The sequence below is a fragment of the Atta colombica genome, unplaced genomic scaffold, assembly GCF_001594045.1.
Source record: "Atta colombica isolate Treedump-2 unplaced genomic scaffold, Acol1.0 scaffold38, whole genome shotgun sequence".
NCBI classification, from domain to species: Eukaryota; Metazoa; Arthropoda; class Insecta; order Hymenoptera; family Formicidae; genus Atta; species Atta colombica.
In genome coordinates, this window is record NW_017259490.1 from 2,458,934 (window position 1) to 2,473,863 (window position 14,930).

Sequence of the window (14,930 nt, forward strand, 5' to 3'; positions counted from 1 at the left end):
CACTAATCAAGAATCTGCCAGTTCGCGTCACGCGGATTAATGTCCGCGCGAGTTTTCTCCACGCGTAGGTGGCTGGGGAAGAGGGAGATATTGGTGATGTGTGAAACATTCCGACCCAATTACTTCGCCGATTGCTCTCTCTCTCTCTCTCTCTCTTTCTCTCTCTCTATCTGTCTCTATCTTTACTTTTCATTCGAGTTCTATTTTTCCACACTCCCACGCACGCGTCTCGGAACCACCTGTTTGGCAGGAGATCAAGGCGCTGCAGCGAGGCTTTTTTTCGGTAGACTCGAAGGAAAAAAATCGACAAGAATCCTGAGTCGATCGTACATTTTTATCATCATGCATCTCGGCAATCCGATACTTTCAAGAAACGAACAGTGCGAATGAACGCGCTAATAAGGGATGATCTTTCTATTTTTATTGCTAGGCATAAAATTAAAAAATATAGATATAACACTAAATGTCAACGTTACGTTACGATGACACAGCGCGTCTTATTGCAAAACTGTCAAAAGCCGCGAGTGGAGCGTCCGCAATTGATCGTAAACGGTCCGATTTATGATCGCCCGTCATTCTTAAACAGTATTTATACGGTGCTTTTATGAACTATTAAAGATTTGTTGTCCCCCGACGAACGCGAGTTCGTTACTTTTATTGTAGTAACCTTTCCGAACAGATTAATTAATCATTCCTCATGCTTCACGAATGAAGCGAAACACACACAACATTTATATTCCCTTGTGTCTCTCCCTTTATTTATAAGCGACGTCTGATATCTATTTGCGAATGTATAAGATCAAGACGTTGAGAGTTATAAATAATCATTTTTAAATAAATAATTATTGTAGTAAATTTGTAAAAACTTTCATTCTCCACACACGACAAATTGTAAAGAATATTTACGAAACGAATTTTCATATTCAAACCAAAACTATCGGAATTAAATCATAAGCGTTTAATTACATTTTGCACTTTCAATCTTCCGGAGCTGAAATCTGTTTACTGACGGCTGAATCTATAAGATCCATTTAATTTATATTAATTAGAAGATATAAATTAGTTTCAAAAAATCAAAATGACAAAAATAAATATTAGGTACCTGTATTTTGACAAAAATAATCTAAAATTGCAAATGTAATAAAGAAAATTAAATGTTTGATATTTTTTACAAAAAAATTTATAATTGAGAAGATCCATTGTCAGCTTCGAAGTGATATAATATTGAATAGATCTAATAAATCTACGTTAGCTATGGAGAGTTAATAGATTACTTATATAGACGAAGCGATAATTAAGCATTAATATTCGTCTGATCTTATTATGTTAGACATGAGAAGCGCTGCTAGAAGAAAAGTATTCCTTTTTTAAAATATTAAATAGAAACGATATATTCACAATTCTTGGTTACATTGGTTCGATTGAGGTCGATAATAACTCGCAGCCATAAATTACTAAAACCGATTATTCAAACATGCATTTCGCTATGAAAAATGAATCCTCGCCGAGTATTTTCGCGACTGTCGCATGCGGTAGCAGTGGCGGCGACGGCGACGGCGACAGCGACGGCGATGCGACATCAACGATTTAACACGGAGAATAAAACCAGAGAGAGATGAATTTAATGAAGCGTACACCCGCGTTGGAAATTCCCCTCCTGGTCGAAGAATTCTCAGGAGCTGCGCGAAGCAAAATCGTTCCTCCGGAATTCGCGTCAGACTACATCGACCCCGTTCCGTTTCTTCGCGCAAATTGCGAGATACAGGCTGCTCCATAAATACTCATAAAAGAAGAATTGTAAGAAGAAGAAGAAGAAGAAGAGAAAGTGAGAAGAGGAGCGGAGATGTCATCGAGAAGATCGGCCACTGATATCTGAACTGGAAAATTACAAAAGGAGCAACACGGAGATGAAGAGAGCGGGATGAAGAAACTTGAAGAAGCTCGAAGAAACTCGGTGAAGAAAAAGAGGCGAAGAGAGAAAAAGAGAGATAGAGAGAAAGAGAAGACGCGGGCGTAACGTAGAAAAGTTGCACCCGGCACACTGCATCAAGATTCAGGAGGAGGAGAGATTACGCCAAAAGAGAGACGAAGGAGTAGAAGGGTGGCGGAGAGAGACGAGAACAGTCGGATGGCAGGGAGGAGGGTGTGGAAGGACGTCGGAGAGGGTGGCGAAGAGGAGACGAGGGGACACGCGCGGCGCGTTTCTGGAGTCGTCGGGACGCCGAAAATAGCGTCCCGATATGATGACGCCCGGAGCGGGCCGATCCTAGATTTCAGTCAGTTCGCAAGCTCGAAAGCCGCTGAACAGTAGTAGCCCCGGATCCAGTAGTCTCGCCGCTCCGATTTCTTTTTCCAAACCGACACCGAAAAACTCGCGGACTCCCTCTCTTTCTCTCTCTCTCTCTCTCTCTCTCTCTCTCTCTTTTTCTCTCTTTCTGCCCCTCTCATTCTCCTCTCTCGTATCCTTCTCACCCTTTCGAGAGAGTTACTCGAGTACGACAGTCCGCAGTTGATTCTGTCGCCTAAGGGAGAGCGCATCGCGACGACAGAAGACGGAAGAGGGTAACACAAAGAGATGGCGGACGTAGACAGTGTAGTGTACACGACCACCGAGCGCAAGGTGCGCAAAGTGAAGAAGACGACCAAGCGTCGGGAGAGCCACGACAACCAAGCGTCGGAGGTCACGATCACCGAGGTCGACAACACGCAGAACAACCACCATGCCATCGAAGAGTATGTGCTGGCTGACGATACAATCCGGCAGACCCGCATAATCTCATTATCATTTCTTCTTTCTTTCTCGTCATAACGGTGACCCATCGTCGCCGTAATCACTGCCGTGCTCACGACTCTCGTATCATCCGGGAACGGGATTCTGCGAGCGTCACCCCGGAAACTATGCGCGGGCGATCGGAAGATGCGATTGCAATGATGATAGTAACATATACAAAGCAGATATTGGAGGGCTGATTGCACCAAGTTTAACGTTGCTCTCGATTAAGTGAATCTCTTTTTGTATATCAAATAGGACTGTAGATTATTGGGGAACGAAGACTGTTGATACAATCAGTCTAAAATAAAATGCGCAAAAGATGCTTTTTAATATTTTGAAAATCTTTTGAATTTTTTTGATATTATTTGAAAAACTTTATTTGAAAAAAAATCAGAAAAATTAGCTTATTTTTATATATTCGATATTATAAATGCGAGAAAATACTTCTTGTGAGACTTCCATCGACATAACGTTAAATGTTAATCTTAAAATTACTATCAGCCCTGTTGAGCTCTTTAAAGATAATTTACACGAATGAATAATAGCATTACACGAAAATTAGTATAAATGTGCCTTTGTAATTTCATTTTGTTCGCGACTCAAATGTACCTGGAAAACGGCGCATTTAATCTCGAACACCCTTTCATTGCGTTCGCTCGAACTCGGGCGATTTACGAGCGGCCGAAAATACTCGCGAGTGAAGAAAGATTAACTTCGGCCATCGCATTTCCATCTCGTCACGCAAAGACCGCACTTGCCGTATCTAAAACGATATCACTTGTCATAAATGATCCTCTCCGGATATCCTCTGACATTTCGTGACTGCAGGCTACAATTCGACAAACGTACCTTGCCGTATCTTGGTAAGGAATAGGATGACGCTCCAGGAACTCGAATCTTTCCAAAATTACACGAAAAAAAAAAAAGAAAAACGATTTCTTTTTTTCATGAGACCGTTAAATATCTTATCGATCTTTGAAAAACCAGTTATGATTCTCTTCGTTATTAAAAAATCAGAAAAATATTTAATTTAATCAAGTTGACTAAAATATTGAAAACAAGGGGAGAAAATTTTAAAGTTTTTAAAATATATTTTTAATGCTATATGTATTTATACATAAACCAATGTTTTAGCTGGAATTTTAGAAATTAATTTTAAATTATATTAATATATGTTTTTTATACATTATATTAAAAAAACCTTTCCATGTAAATTTTTAAAATAAAATGAGATAGATGTTACTAAATATTATGTAAAAAAATTATAAAAATAATCAGATGTTTCAAAAAATATTGCAGTGCTGTATCTTGTGATTTACCTTTATGTATCTTTTAGTAATATAACTTATTGAAAAAAATATATAATTTGGAATACTCACTTTTTTTCATTAAGTATGATTGATTGAAACACTTCGAATCTTGTTATTTAATGGTTTTTCAAAGATTGATAATGCATGTAAATGCCTTAAGAAAGCAGAAAAGAACACTCGCTCAACTCGCGCAATGAAAACGCTCAAGACAAGATTTGTACAGTCATACGCATGTATCACGATAAATATGACTTTGTACAGAAATACTCAGCCAGCACATACAACAGCACTCATCCAAGGTACATATTACCAGCACGTATCAACGATTCCGTTCGTCATGATCGCGTATGGTACATGATTGAAAAAATGCGATCGAAGAACTCTCAACGAGATTGTAAAACATGATACCTGAAGAGAAGTGATTTTCTTATTTGCCTCTAGAGCTTTTGGATGTTTTATATTTCTATAAAATTCTGAGGAAACATCCCAATTCTATTATAAGTGATTTTCTTATTGATATCATCAAACTTTTAAAAATTAGTCTGAAAATGTAACGTAAAATATAACGTAGCAAAAATTTAATTTAAATATATAATTAACAATTAGAATTCATAAATTCTCACTCATGATACATTTATGCACTTATAAATGAAATTTACGAGTTCAAGGAATCTGAATGATTTATGAATTAATAACTTATTATTTTTGCTTTTAAATAGAGATGGTTCTGAAATGTTTAAACCATACATAAACATTACAACATTAAACTATTGTTAATTAGTATATAATGCCAACGTTTTGTGAACTTCGCCCTGATGAAATGAACAATAAGATTTACGAAACATTGGCATTAGCAATAGATCACAATCCGACACGGCAATAACTCGTAAACTCTTTAGCTCCTCTGAAGAAAATACTCGTAAAAGCTTCAAAAATATTAATAGTATACAAATTTAATATTATAAAACAGAATTTAAAATAACATATTTTAAACAATCATTACATGATAAACATAGAACTATTAGCCAATATCAACATGAACATGTTGCACATTACGTCATAGTTTGTAGAGAAGTCAAAGTACCACTAACAATGGACAAAATATTCTCTTTATTAAAACAAACTAAAATGGTTTACATGGAAATATACAAAGCAACGCAAACTATAATGACAAACATAATTTGAAATATTTCTTCCGTTCCAAATCTTTTTCCTTTTACTTACTCATGTGCAACATATAATTATATAAGACAGAAATTACAAGGAGCTAAGTATATATATTGTTTTTTATTAAAATAACATAAAAATTTGAAATTTTTTTAATAAATTGTATTATCATTATTAACAATTATTTAACTAATTTATTAATTTTTAAATTTTGTATCATTTTTCTTTTGAGAAGATGACAATGTTTCTTTAATATGAGACTAATGGAAAAGAGCTTATGTAAAATATTAATTTTAACATATTTTTATTTTAAATATTTTAAATATATTTAGCTCCTTATGATTTTCCAGTTTAAAGAATTTCACAGAAAGTTTGACTTAGAATTAGTTTCAATACAAAATCATATAATCGATGTAAACGTCCCGAGACGATTCTCTATGAATATGTTATGATTTCTAAACTCTTGGTATTCGCGTTACAGTTGATTTTCAGTGGCGAGTACACAAAGGCGATGAACAAGGACTGGCACAGCGGTCACTTCTGTTGCTGGCAGTGCGACGAATCCTTGACAGGCCAGCGCTACGTTCTTAGAGACGAGCATCCTTACTGCATTAAGTGTTACGAAAGCGTTTTCGCCAATGGCTGCGAGGAATGCAGCAAAATCATCGGAATTGACTCCAAGGTATCATCCTATTATTCGGAAAAAAAAGTTTATAATTTGTTCAGATATGATTCTCCATTAATTAAAAGAAAGATTAGAGCTTTTATTAATTGTTAATCTAGACCAAAAAATCTTTCTATAATTTTTTAATGGATCAATTTTGAAAACGAAGATCATATCAATTCGGTGCTAAAGCATAACAATGGTTTACGTCATAATTCATAAAACGTGAAAATAGTGGTAAATAGCTTGAAAATTATGTTTGAGTATGAAAAAGTAAATTTAGAAAAATTTCGTTCAAAAATTCATTTTTGAGCATTTTTGAACTAAGTTACGCACTTCAATACGCTTGCGAAACAATAAATTACTTCGTTCGTATAGCCTAAAGGCATAATTAGCGGCCGTCGAATGATTACAAGACCCGGTGTTAATAGATGGAAAGGCATGGGCGTTGACTTACTCATTTCTAGAAATAGAAGCGATGATGCAGGTGCCGGCTAACCATGTACCGGCTTCGAGCACCGATTTCCGCTCTCTCTCTTTTCCGTGCGTGGTCGCCGTTATTGTAATATTTCGTTCGCTCCTACGTGCAAAAATCATCGACCTGTGGTGGGAAAGTGAAGATGTTATTTTTTCCTCGTAACCATCACTACGCGGAATTACGTAATTCGTACGATTAATAATTCTTGTGATCTCAACATCCGCAACGGTTTCCTGAAATTATTTAGATACAATACGTATGCGACGCTACTTGCGGAAGAAATTAAAGAAATTAATTAAATCCTTTTGTAGTATACATAACGTAATACGTTAATGATTCATTCACGATGAAAAGCGATTTTAGTTCTCTCGGAAATAAATGTTTGAGAAATATTGAATCCCTATAAATCGCTTTTGCATTGCTATTTAAATGAAGCAGTAATTTTTTTATTGAATATATTTGACAAAACAATTACATGATAGCTTTCTTAAGTTATAAAAGCATTTTTTTAATTTTAGAAACAATAATTTTTTTAATTATAGAAATTACACATAAAATAAAAGTAAAAAAATAAATATAATAAAAGGGTTAACGTAGTTTGATGTCACTTTCAGGATTTGTCATACAAGGATAAGCACTGGCATGAGGCCTGCTTCCTCTGCAACAGGTGCAGAGTGTCCTTGGTGGACAAACAATTCGGTAGTAAGGTGGACAAGATTTACTGCGGCAACTGTTACGACGCCCAATTCGCCAGTCGTTGTGATGGATGCGGCGAGATCTTCCGTGCTGGTACGTAATATCTTAATGCAGCATTTAATTTTTCTTATGACAAGGAATTAAAAAGAGATTCTTAAAATGTCACATGGGACCTCGATCTAATCTTTCAAATATGTAAATACGTTTATATGCTCATGGTTTATTTATGTGTGATGCAAATATTACAATTATTTATAGCTATTTATAACATGCACGCGAATGGTGAGAAATGTAAGAACGCAGATTCTATCTGTGTTTAATAATGATGCAAGACGATTCTTTGAAATTTTACAAAAGCAATTTGCACTTGTTAGATGCTACGATAAAATTTGATTATTGAAAAAAAGATATTATATAATGAACGAGAATATTTTATTCACTTTTCTCATTTCGAACGAAAGTAGAAAAATTGAAAGTTAGAATATAAGTATGTTCTTGAAAATAGTTATAAATTTTACGACGCTTTAATACAGCTTTTGTAATTTATTGCATCGCGTAAATTTTCTGATAAATTTATAGAGCCATTAGATTTTAATGCGACTAAATATTAGATTTTAATGAGACTTTCTGAAAGGCAATTAATAAAAAAAAAATTCAAATATAAAAAATAAATATGATATACGGCCCAATCAATACAATCGATAAACATGATAAACGTCTCGATTAACTGGCTATCCGTGTCTGAATGACCACATCAGCGATTATATCATGAAACGTAAATGAATGTGAGCAGAGTATAATTTACGAAGTGAGAGAGACAAATACGGAGTAACAGTCGTGGCACACAATGAAAGGTCGAGTCAGAAACAAATCTCCTGGTGATTTCCACCTACAATCGCGTTAACACCTGTTCTTGATCGATCGCTAGCGAATCGTTCCCCGACAATGATTCATGGTATCAGGTACGAACGCAAACGACCGAGAGAGAAAGAGAAAACTAATAGATCTTGCATTCGGCGTTTCTTATTAAGGTAACTGAGTCAAGGCTCGGGCTTCAGACACTGGCCAATTATTGTGAGCCGTTTTGAGACTGAGTATGTCATTTTATATCTAATTCGTCAACTCTAATAGCATTAAATCATTTTGCATAATCTTAATTAAGCTGCATTTATCTTTCTCTTGTATTCAGAGATCTTGTCCGACCTCTTGAAATGACTTCTTTCATAGATCGATTTTGAAGCCATTAGTTTTTGGTGTACGTAAACTTTTTTCTGTCTGAATGACAGACAATGAGATTAATAAATATGGGCGATGGGAGTGCTTATTTGCAACGATTTAAGTTTTTTTAGATTTTGAATGTTTGTAATATTGCTCATATTTGAATTCCTTATAATTATTTATGTAATTATTTTGATAAGCGTAAGTATTAATTTTATCTTTTGATTATGTTTTATTCAAAAATTGTTTACTTTATAAATATTTAGGATGAAAGTAATAAATAAGAGTCATAGCACAGGATTGGTTTTACAAAAATTTTAACAAAAAGTTAAACACAACACGTATGATATCAAGCTTTATATTTTCTTTAACTCTTACAACGGAAAATAAACTGTAGCATGAATTAATAAATTTATCGAAAGGCAATCATTCCGATGCATTCAATACGAAATCGAAACGCTCACGTAAGTGGGTCAACTGCGAAGATTAGTGGTCAACCATGACAATCGACATTTTTCAAGATAAATCGACGAAGGAACCGGTCGTTATCCGGGATGATAATCGCCATATCCACTTTATTGCTTAAAGTTTGCTTAAAGGTTGCATGCGCAATCTTCAACCGGCAGAGATACCACGATGACCTATATTATAATACAGTTCACGCTGCGCACCGCTATTCATCGATTACGAAATACTTAAAAAATATTACAGAGAATTTCTGAAGCACAAATGTCATTTTATTCAACATAGTTAGGATATTTAAATATCTGAGCATTTAAAGTATTGATTTATGAATTTTGAGATGAGATAAAAGAGATGAAATCTTAATACCTTAATTCTGAAAGAGAGAGAGATGAGATCTTGCCTTAATTCCAAATAGATAACAATATCTAAACATTGAAAAGAATGTAAACTTAAGATTTCGATAAAGCGATATAGAGATGTGACATTTTTCGTTTTGGATTAGAATAGAAGATTTTAGAAGACTTTAGAAAAAGTAAGATTCTTGATGTTAAGAGATTTCACGGAAATATCATAAACACTATAATTTTTACTGAAACTTTTTTATGTTATTACTTATGTTATACTTGAAACTTGTAATGCACTTCGCTCTAATAATATTGGCATGCACTTATCATCAGGATGCAGCCCGCGTTATTCTCACAACGTAGTTGTTCGTTAGGAATAATTTGCGTGATATATTCGGGAAGGTCGAATGGCGTGGGAGTTGGGACGAATTCCAATTTCTGATAGATAAAAAGAATTAGCTGACGTCGGGGTCAATCGAGGAATTGTCGGCGCAAATGATTTCGTACCAGCATGTATCTATATACGGAATTTGACATTTCATGAGCTACGTATCAATCTTTGAAATCCGATTGAATTCATGATACTGCGAACATGCGATCTATCTAGATATCGAGATTTCCTGTTTCCTATGTCTGTTTCCGCCTTGTTTCTTTTTCGATGCCAATTGAAAAATAGATTGAAAAGAGTACTTACGAATGTTTACGCGCGAAGTTATGTGGAACGAGTTTTCCAGCTATTCAATTCGTAAAAGAAATTACGCATCATTAATCATTCGATGTCCGTAGATAAATCTTCGGGCACCTTAATTTAACAAAATGTAAATAACAGTCTATGAATAGCAATCGTCAGAATTTTTTTTATATATAAATGACATGTAATGTACTTATTGCTATTTGCAAAATTATTTAATAGAATGATTTCATTTTCTGCAACTATTATTATTCCCAAGAAAAATGGAGAAATTGCCGAGGAATATAACTTAAGGATGTCAAACAAACTTTTCTGCACGCAAATTTGTTATTTACTTTCAAACATAAAATTTTGATAACAGAATAGTTATGTAAAATAGTATATAAATTAGTATTTAAGAAACTGAATCTGTTTTTCCGTAATAATTTAATTATTTCTCACAATATTTTTGACATCAAAAGTTTAATTCGTTAAAGTATTTTTGTCTTTAATTTCCATTAACTTCAAAGTTATTAGAGTCGTATTAATATATTGTAAAAGATTGATTTTAAATTAAACAAAAGACACAATTTTGCATGAGGAATCATGTCGCTTTAAGTGGATATAATTCCAGTTCAAATTCTGTTGATGATCGAAGGTCACAATATGTAAAATCCTTGAAAATCTTATAACGTGACTGCGTTAGAAATATCCTAATCAAAAAGGAAATCTGTGCGATAGCATTAATTGCAAATTTATTAGGAGGATAAATTCGTTCAACAATGAATCTGTCATATATTTCATGGCTTTTCGGGTTTCAGTCCATCATAAAAATATTACATTATTTTGTGCTATTTAAATCAGTATAATTCAATAAATCAGTATAATTTAAATCAGTATAATTCGGACCTACATGTAAATTTTTCCTGATTGAAAAGTGGGTTGGCTAGAACTGAGGATCCCTACAGTGTGTCTTTGATCAGCACGCATCTACGGTTAAAATCTGGAGGCGTGTGTCCAGATATAATCCGCAAACATCAAGCGGTGATGGTAAAAGGCCTCTCTCGTTGGCTATATAACAGCCAAGTTATCACACGGTAACACACGTTGCGCCTGCCCGCAACGGTGACTCCAGCGAGAACCAAAGAGCTGTCTGCCTTCAGTGATTCGTAAGACCTCGGCCCAATCGCACGCTTGATTCTCTACGTTCGATTATTTGGCATACTGGGTTACAGTTTTCTCTGTCCTTCCTCGCGATTTATTTCACACCTTAATTAACTTAATCCTTTGATTAAAAAATCGAGTTATATACTGTCTGGAATTAAAATGACAGTTTAAATGAACTAGCAAATAACCGCATAATTTAAATATTTTTAATTAAAAATAATTATAACTGATTCTCGCGACTGTTCACATAAATTTATCTTGACGTTTTGACGTCATCAATTATAATCACAAGTCAGTTCCAATCACGATCGTTGTACAGCGCCGTATAAAAAGGCGCGAAGTTTTATTTCTGCAAGTTCGTATTTTCGTGTAACTTCGCCGCAGTCAGTGAATGCGCGCGTGTTTGTTTGTATAAACGTTTTGAAAGAAAATATGGCCACCGACGCGTTGAGTGAGCGGCTGTCGAGCAAGCTGCATCTGCAGACGAAGACGGTGGGTGAGGAGAGAATCAAAAGGGCTAAAGAGAAGGATGAAGATGTTGCGATCTTCAGCATGTTCCCTATGGAGGGTGATTCTACGTTCAGATGCTGCCTGGGCAAATACTGCCTTCTCGGAGATCCGAAGAAAACAGACCCAGGTGACGATCGTGACGATCGTTCGTCTCAAAGACGAATTATTGCAGTGTTGACATAAATTAACATTTATTAATATTAATATGGTATAAATATCGCGGTCATATTTGGCAAACATATATTCCTACTTCGAGTTAATAATGGTGGAGTAATGAGAATTCATATTTTCTTAATAAATTTCTACAGAAGCAATTATTTGCCATAAGATTCTTGAACATTGAAAATTTAATTTGCCGAATCTTCATTCAATTATCTATAACTTCAGAGTTTTAGAGTATTAATGTATTGTGAAAAAATCAATTTTATATTAGACAAAAAAGCGTTGAAATTAGAGTATAGGAAGTCTGCATAATTCTATACATATATCGCAACATATATATTGCATTAGATGAATATAATAATAATTCTATTGATAATTGAATTTACATAATATCCTAAATCCTTGAGAATTTCCATAACATAATTGTAACAAAAATATCCTAATCGAAAAGAAAGTTTCGCAAATTTATTAGGAGATAAATCTTCTCAACATTAAAGTATTACAATGTGAGTGCATGCGTGTGTGCGTATGCGTGCGTGCGTGCGTGCGTGCGTGCGTGCGTGTGTGTGTGTGTGTGTGTGTGTGTTTGTGAAACCCGAAACATTATGAAATACATAAAAAACTAAGTTCCATCAATGTAAGATTAACATTAATCTCAATTTAATGCTCATCTTTTTTTTAGAATTAGAAAAAGATAAATAAATTAAACCAAGATTAAAATTAAGTTTTATACGTAGTTTAATTGCATTATAAAAATATTATGTAAATTTTCGTGTTATTTAGATAGTGTAATATAATATCTTATGCAAATTTGTTATGAAATGGCAAATTAGCCAGAATTGCAGGTCTCCACAATGCGTCTTTGATCAGCACAAATCAGGATTGTGATATCTGAACACACGATATAATCTAGATATAATTCGCGAATATTAATTAAGAAAAATAGAATGCTCTCTCGTTGACTATACAATAATCAAGTTATCATACGATAACACATATTACATCTTACAATAGTAACTTCAATGAAAACCGAAAAGCTTTCTATGAGTTGTAGACCCAATTATACGCTCGATTATTTGGTACACTATTATGATTTTTTTCTCTCCTCTTGCGATTTACTTCGTATTTAATTACTCGATTCTCTGATTATCAAGATAAAAAGAATTGAATTTGTACTTCGGAATTGAAATAATAAACTGATATGTATAAACAAATATCTAATATTTTAATAAATAATTATATTGATATGATAATTTAATAATTTTTTTAATCATTTATTCAATCATTTATTCAAAATATTTATAATTAACTCACAATTGTCTCATCTCAATCTATCTATCACAATCTACCTCATTATTATAGGCCAAATACAACCACCTAATTGTGATCATCATAAAATGTCATATAAAGAAACATGTAGTTTTGTGTTTGTGAGTTTGCGTTTCGTGTAAACTTCGTGACAGCCGGTGAATGCACACGTGTTTGTTTGTACAAACATTTCGAGAGAAAGATTCAACTGTGATATCTCAATACAACATAAAAATCGGTTTATTCTGAGCGAGCACTTGTTGAACGAATGGCATAAAACACCTGCAGATGAAGGCGAATGAGAAAAGGAATAGTAAAGGAAAAAACCGAAAATGGCGTAATTTTGAATACGTTCTTCATGGAGAATGATCCTTACGTATTTTTTAGACAAGAATTGTCTGATCAAAGATCCGAGAAAAATAGATACAAGTGATGAATTAATGATCGCAATGATCACTCATCTCAAAAGAGGATTATACCAAATGTTGACATTTATTAATATTAATATAATATAAATATTGCGACCATATTAGGCAGACATCTTGCTTTACATTTTATAATAATGATGAAAAATTACCGGAAAAATAACCGAAGGAATTAGGATGATCTTTTTAGCGAGATAATAATTTTTCGATACTTTCATTTTAATTTTTGATGATTTAGTGAAATAATTTTTATTTCAATTTATTATACACGTTTGACAATACGTATAATAAAACATGTCCATGGATGTATCTAGAAATTCAGTCAGGAAGAAAAATTTAACTTTATACAAAATTTATTAACACTTGTATTAAAGCCAATCTTTGAATCTTCAACAAATTTTCTTACGCATAACATGAGTCATAAATTGAGCAATAAATGTTTAATTTTTCATTATAAAAACCATTTTCATAATTTTATTACTTCTCCTTGCTAAAATGTAGGAGGGGCAAATAGTTATAAGACAAGTAATGAAATAAGGGACCATTTTCAAAATTTTCTTAAGATCAAGAGAAGCAGCTGGTGATGCATTAAAATCTATCGAACGTAATGATATCCCAACATATATGGAGAAAGAAAGAGAAAAAGAGAGGAAGAGAAAGGGAAATGGAGAACTCCGAGCGTGACCTTATCAGGAAACACCAGTGCGCACAGTTACTCTGTTGTATACGGTGTTACTATCTAATTGCTAATTGCCACCTGATGAAAAGCCACAATTTTCAAACAAATAGACATCAAATCGGTGCGATGCATCAGCTCGAATTTTTCTCATGCGATTTAGTTTATTCCGATGTTAATGCGTTTGTTCTGCAATTATCGGCCCCTTCCTTGTTATCGTCGATGATAATAATGTCCGCGTGGAAGGTTACCGGAGTCAGTTCCCGTCATCGTGTATGTCTGTGTGTAGGTTTTGCATGATTGCGCTTAAGCCTAGTAAATATTTGCACGGAATCGTAGCATGCGAAGATCTCGGTTATACAACGCAAATGCTGCACTATGCATCCTTATTCTCTTAATTTAATCTTATGCACGGATACGAAGGTGTAACTGACAAATATGATTATTCAAATCAGCCACTCAACAGTATCATCAATAATATAGCGATATAAGCGCGCGAGAGTCATCCATAAAAATAACTTCGAGTTTTCGAGACGAATAAGTCCGATAAGTAAGTAATAGTTGGAATTAATCTCGAAAAACAACTAAGAAAAAATAATTTAATTCAATAGGCCTTTTTAGATTTCGTATAAGAATGAAAAAAACTTGATCTTTGTATTGTATGTTTAAAACATTATTTTTGTTTTTATATATATATTTTTATATATTTTTTATATATATTTTGTTTTTATATAATTCATTCAGCAAACATATATAAAAATTAAAATTTAATCTTATTTGGTAAAATTTAAATATCTAAGTCAAGATTTTAATCGCACTTAATATGCTTGTAATTGCATTAAATATAGATTACATCATCGAACGATATCAAACTGCTGGTTGTGTGAAAATGCGGAA

General features: G+C 33.7%; 1 protein-coding gene across 9 annotated transcripts in view; it reads left to right on the forward strand.

Moving 5' to 3' along the window:
* Positions 1 to 14,930, forward strand: part of LOC108690971 (four and a half LIM domains protein 2) — a 129,243-nt gene that overhangs the window by 104,164 nt on the left and 10,149 nt on the right. For 7 of the 9 annotated variants that reach the window (XM_018198533.1, XM_018198528.1, XM_018198534.1 and 4 more), the window contains 2 exons: positions 5,732 to 5,932; positions 7,007 to 7,181. In XM_018198533.1, coding sequence (XP_018054022.1) covers positions 5,732 to 5,932; positions 7,007 to 7,181 — 376 coding nt within the window. Of the gene's footprint in view, positions 1 to 2,141; positions 2,734 to 5,731; positions 5,933 to 7,006; positions 7,182 to 11,207; positions 11,590 to 14,930 lie in introns of those variants that run through there. The other 2 variants (XM_018198535.1, XM_018198537.1) reach the window with 2 other exon arrangements.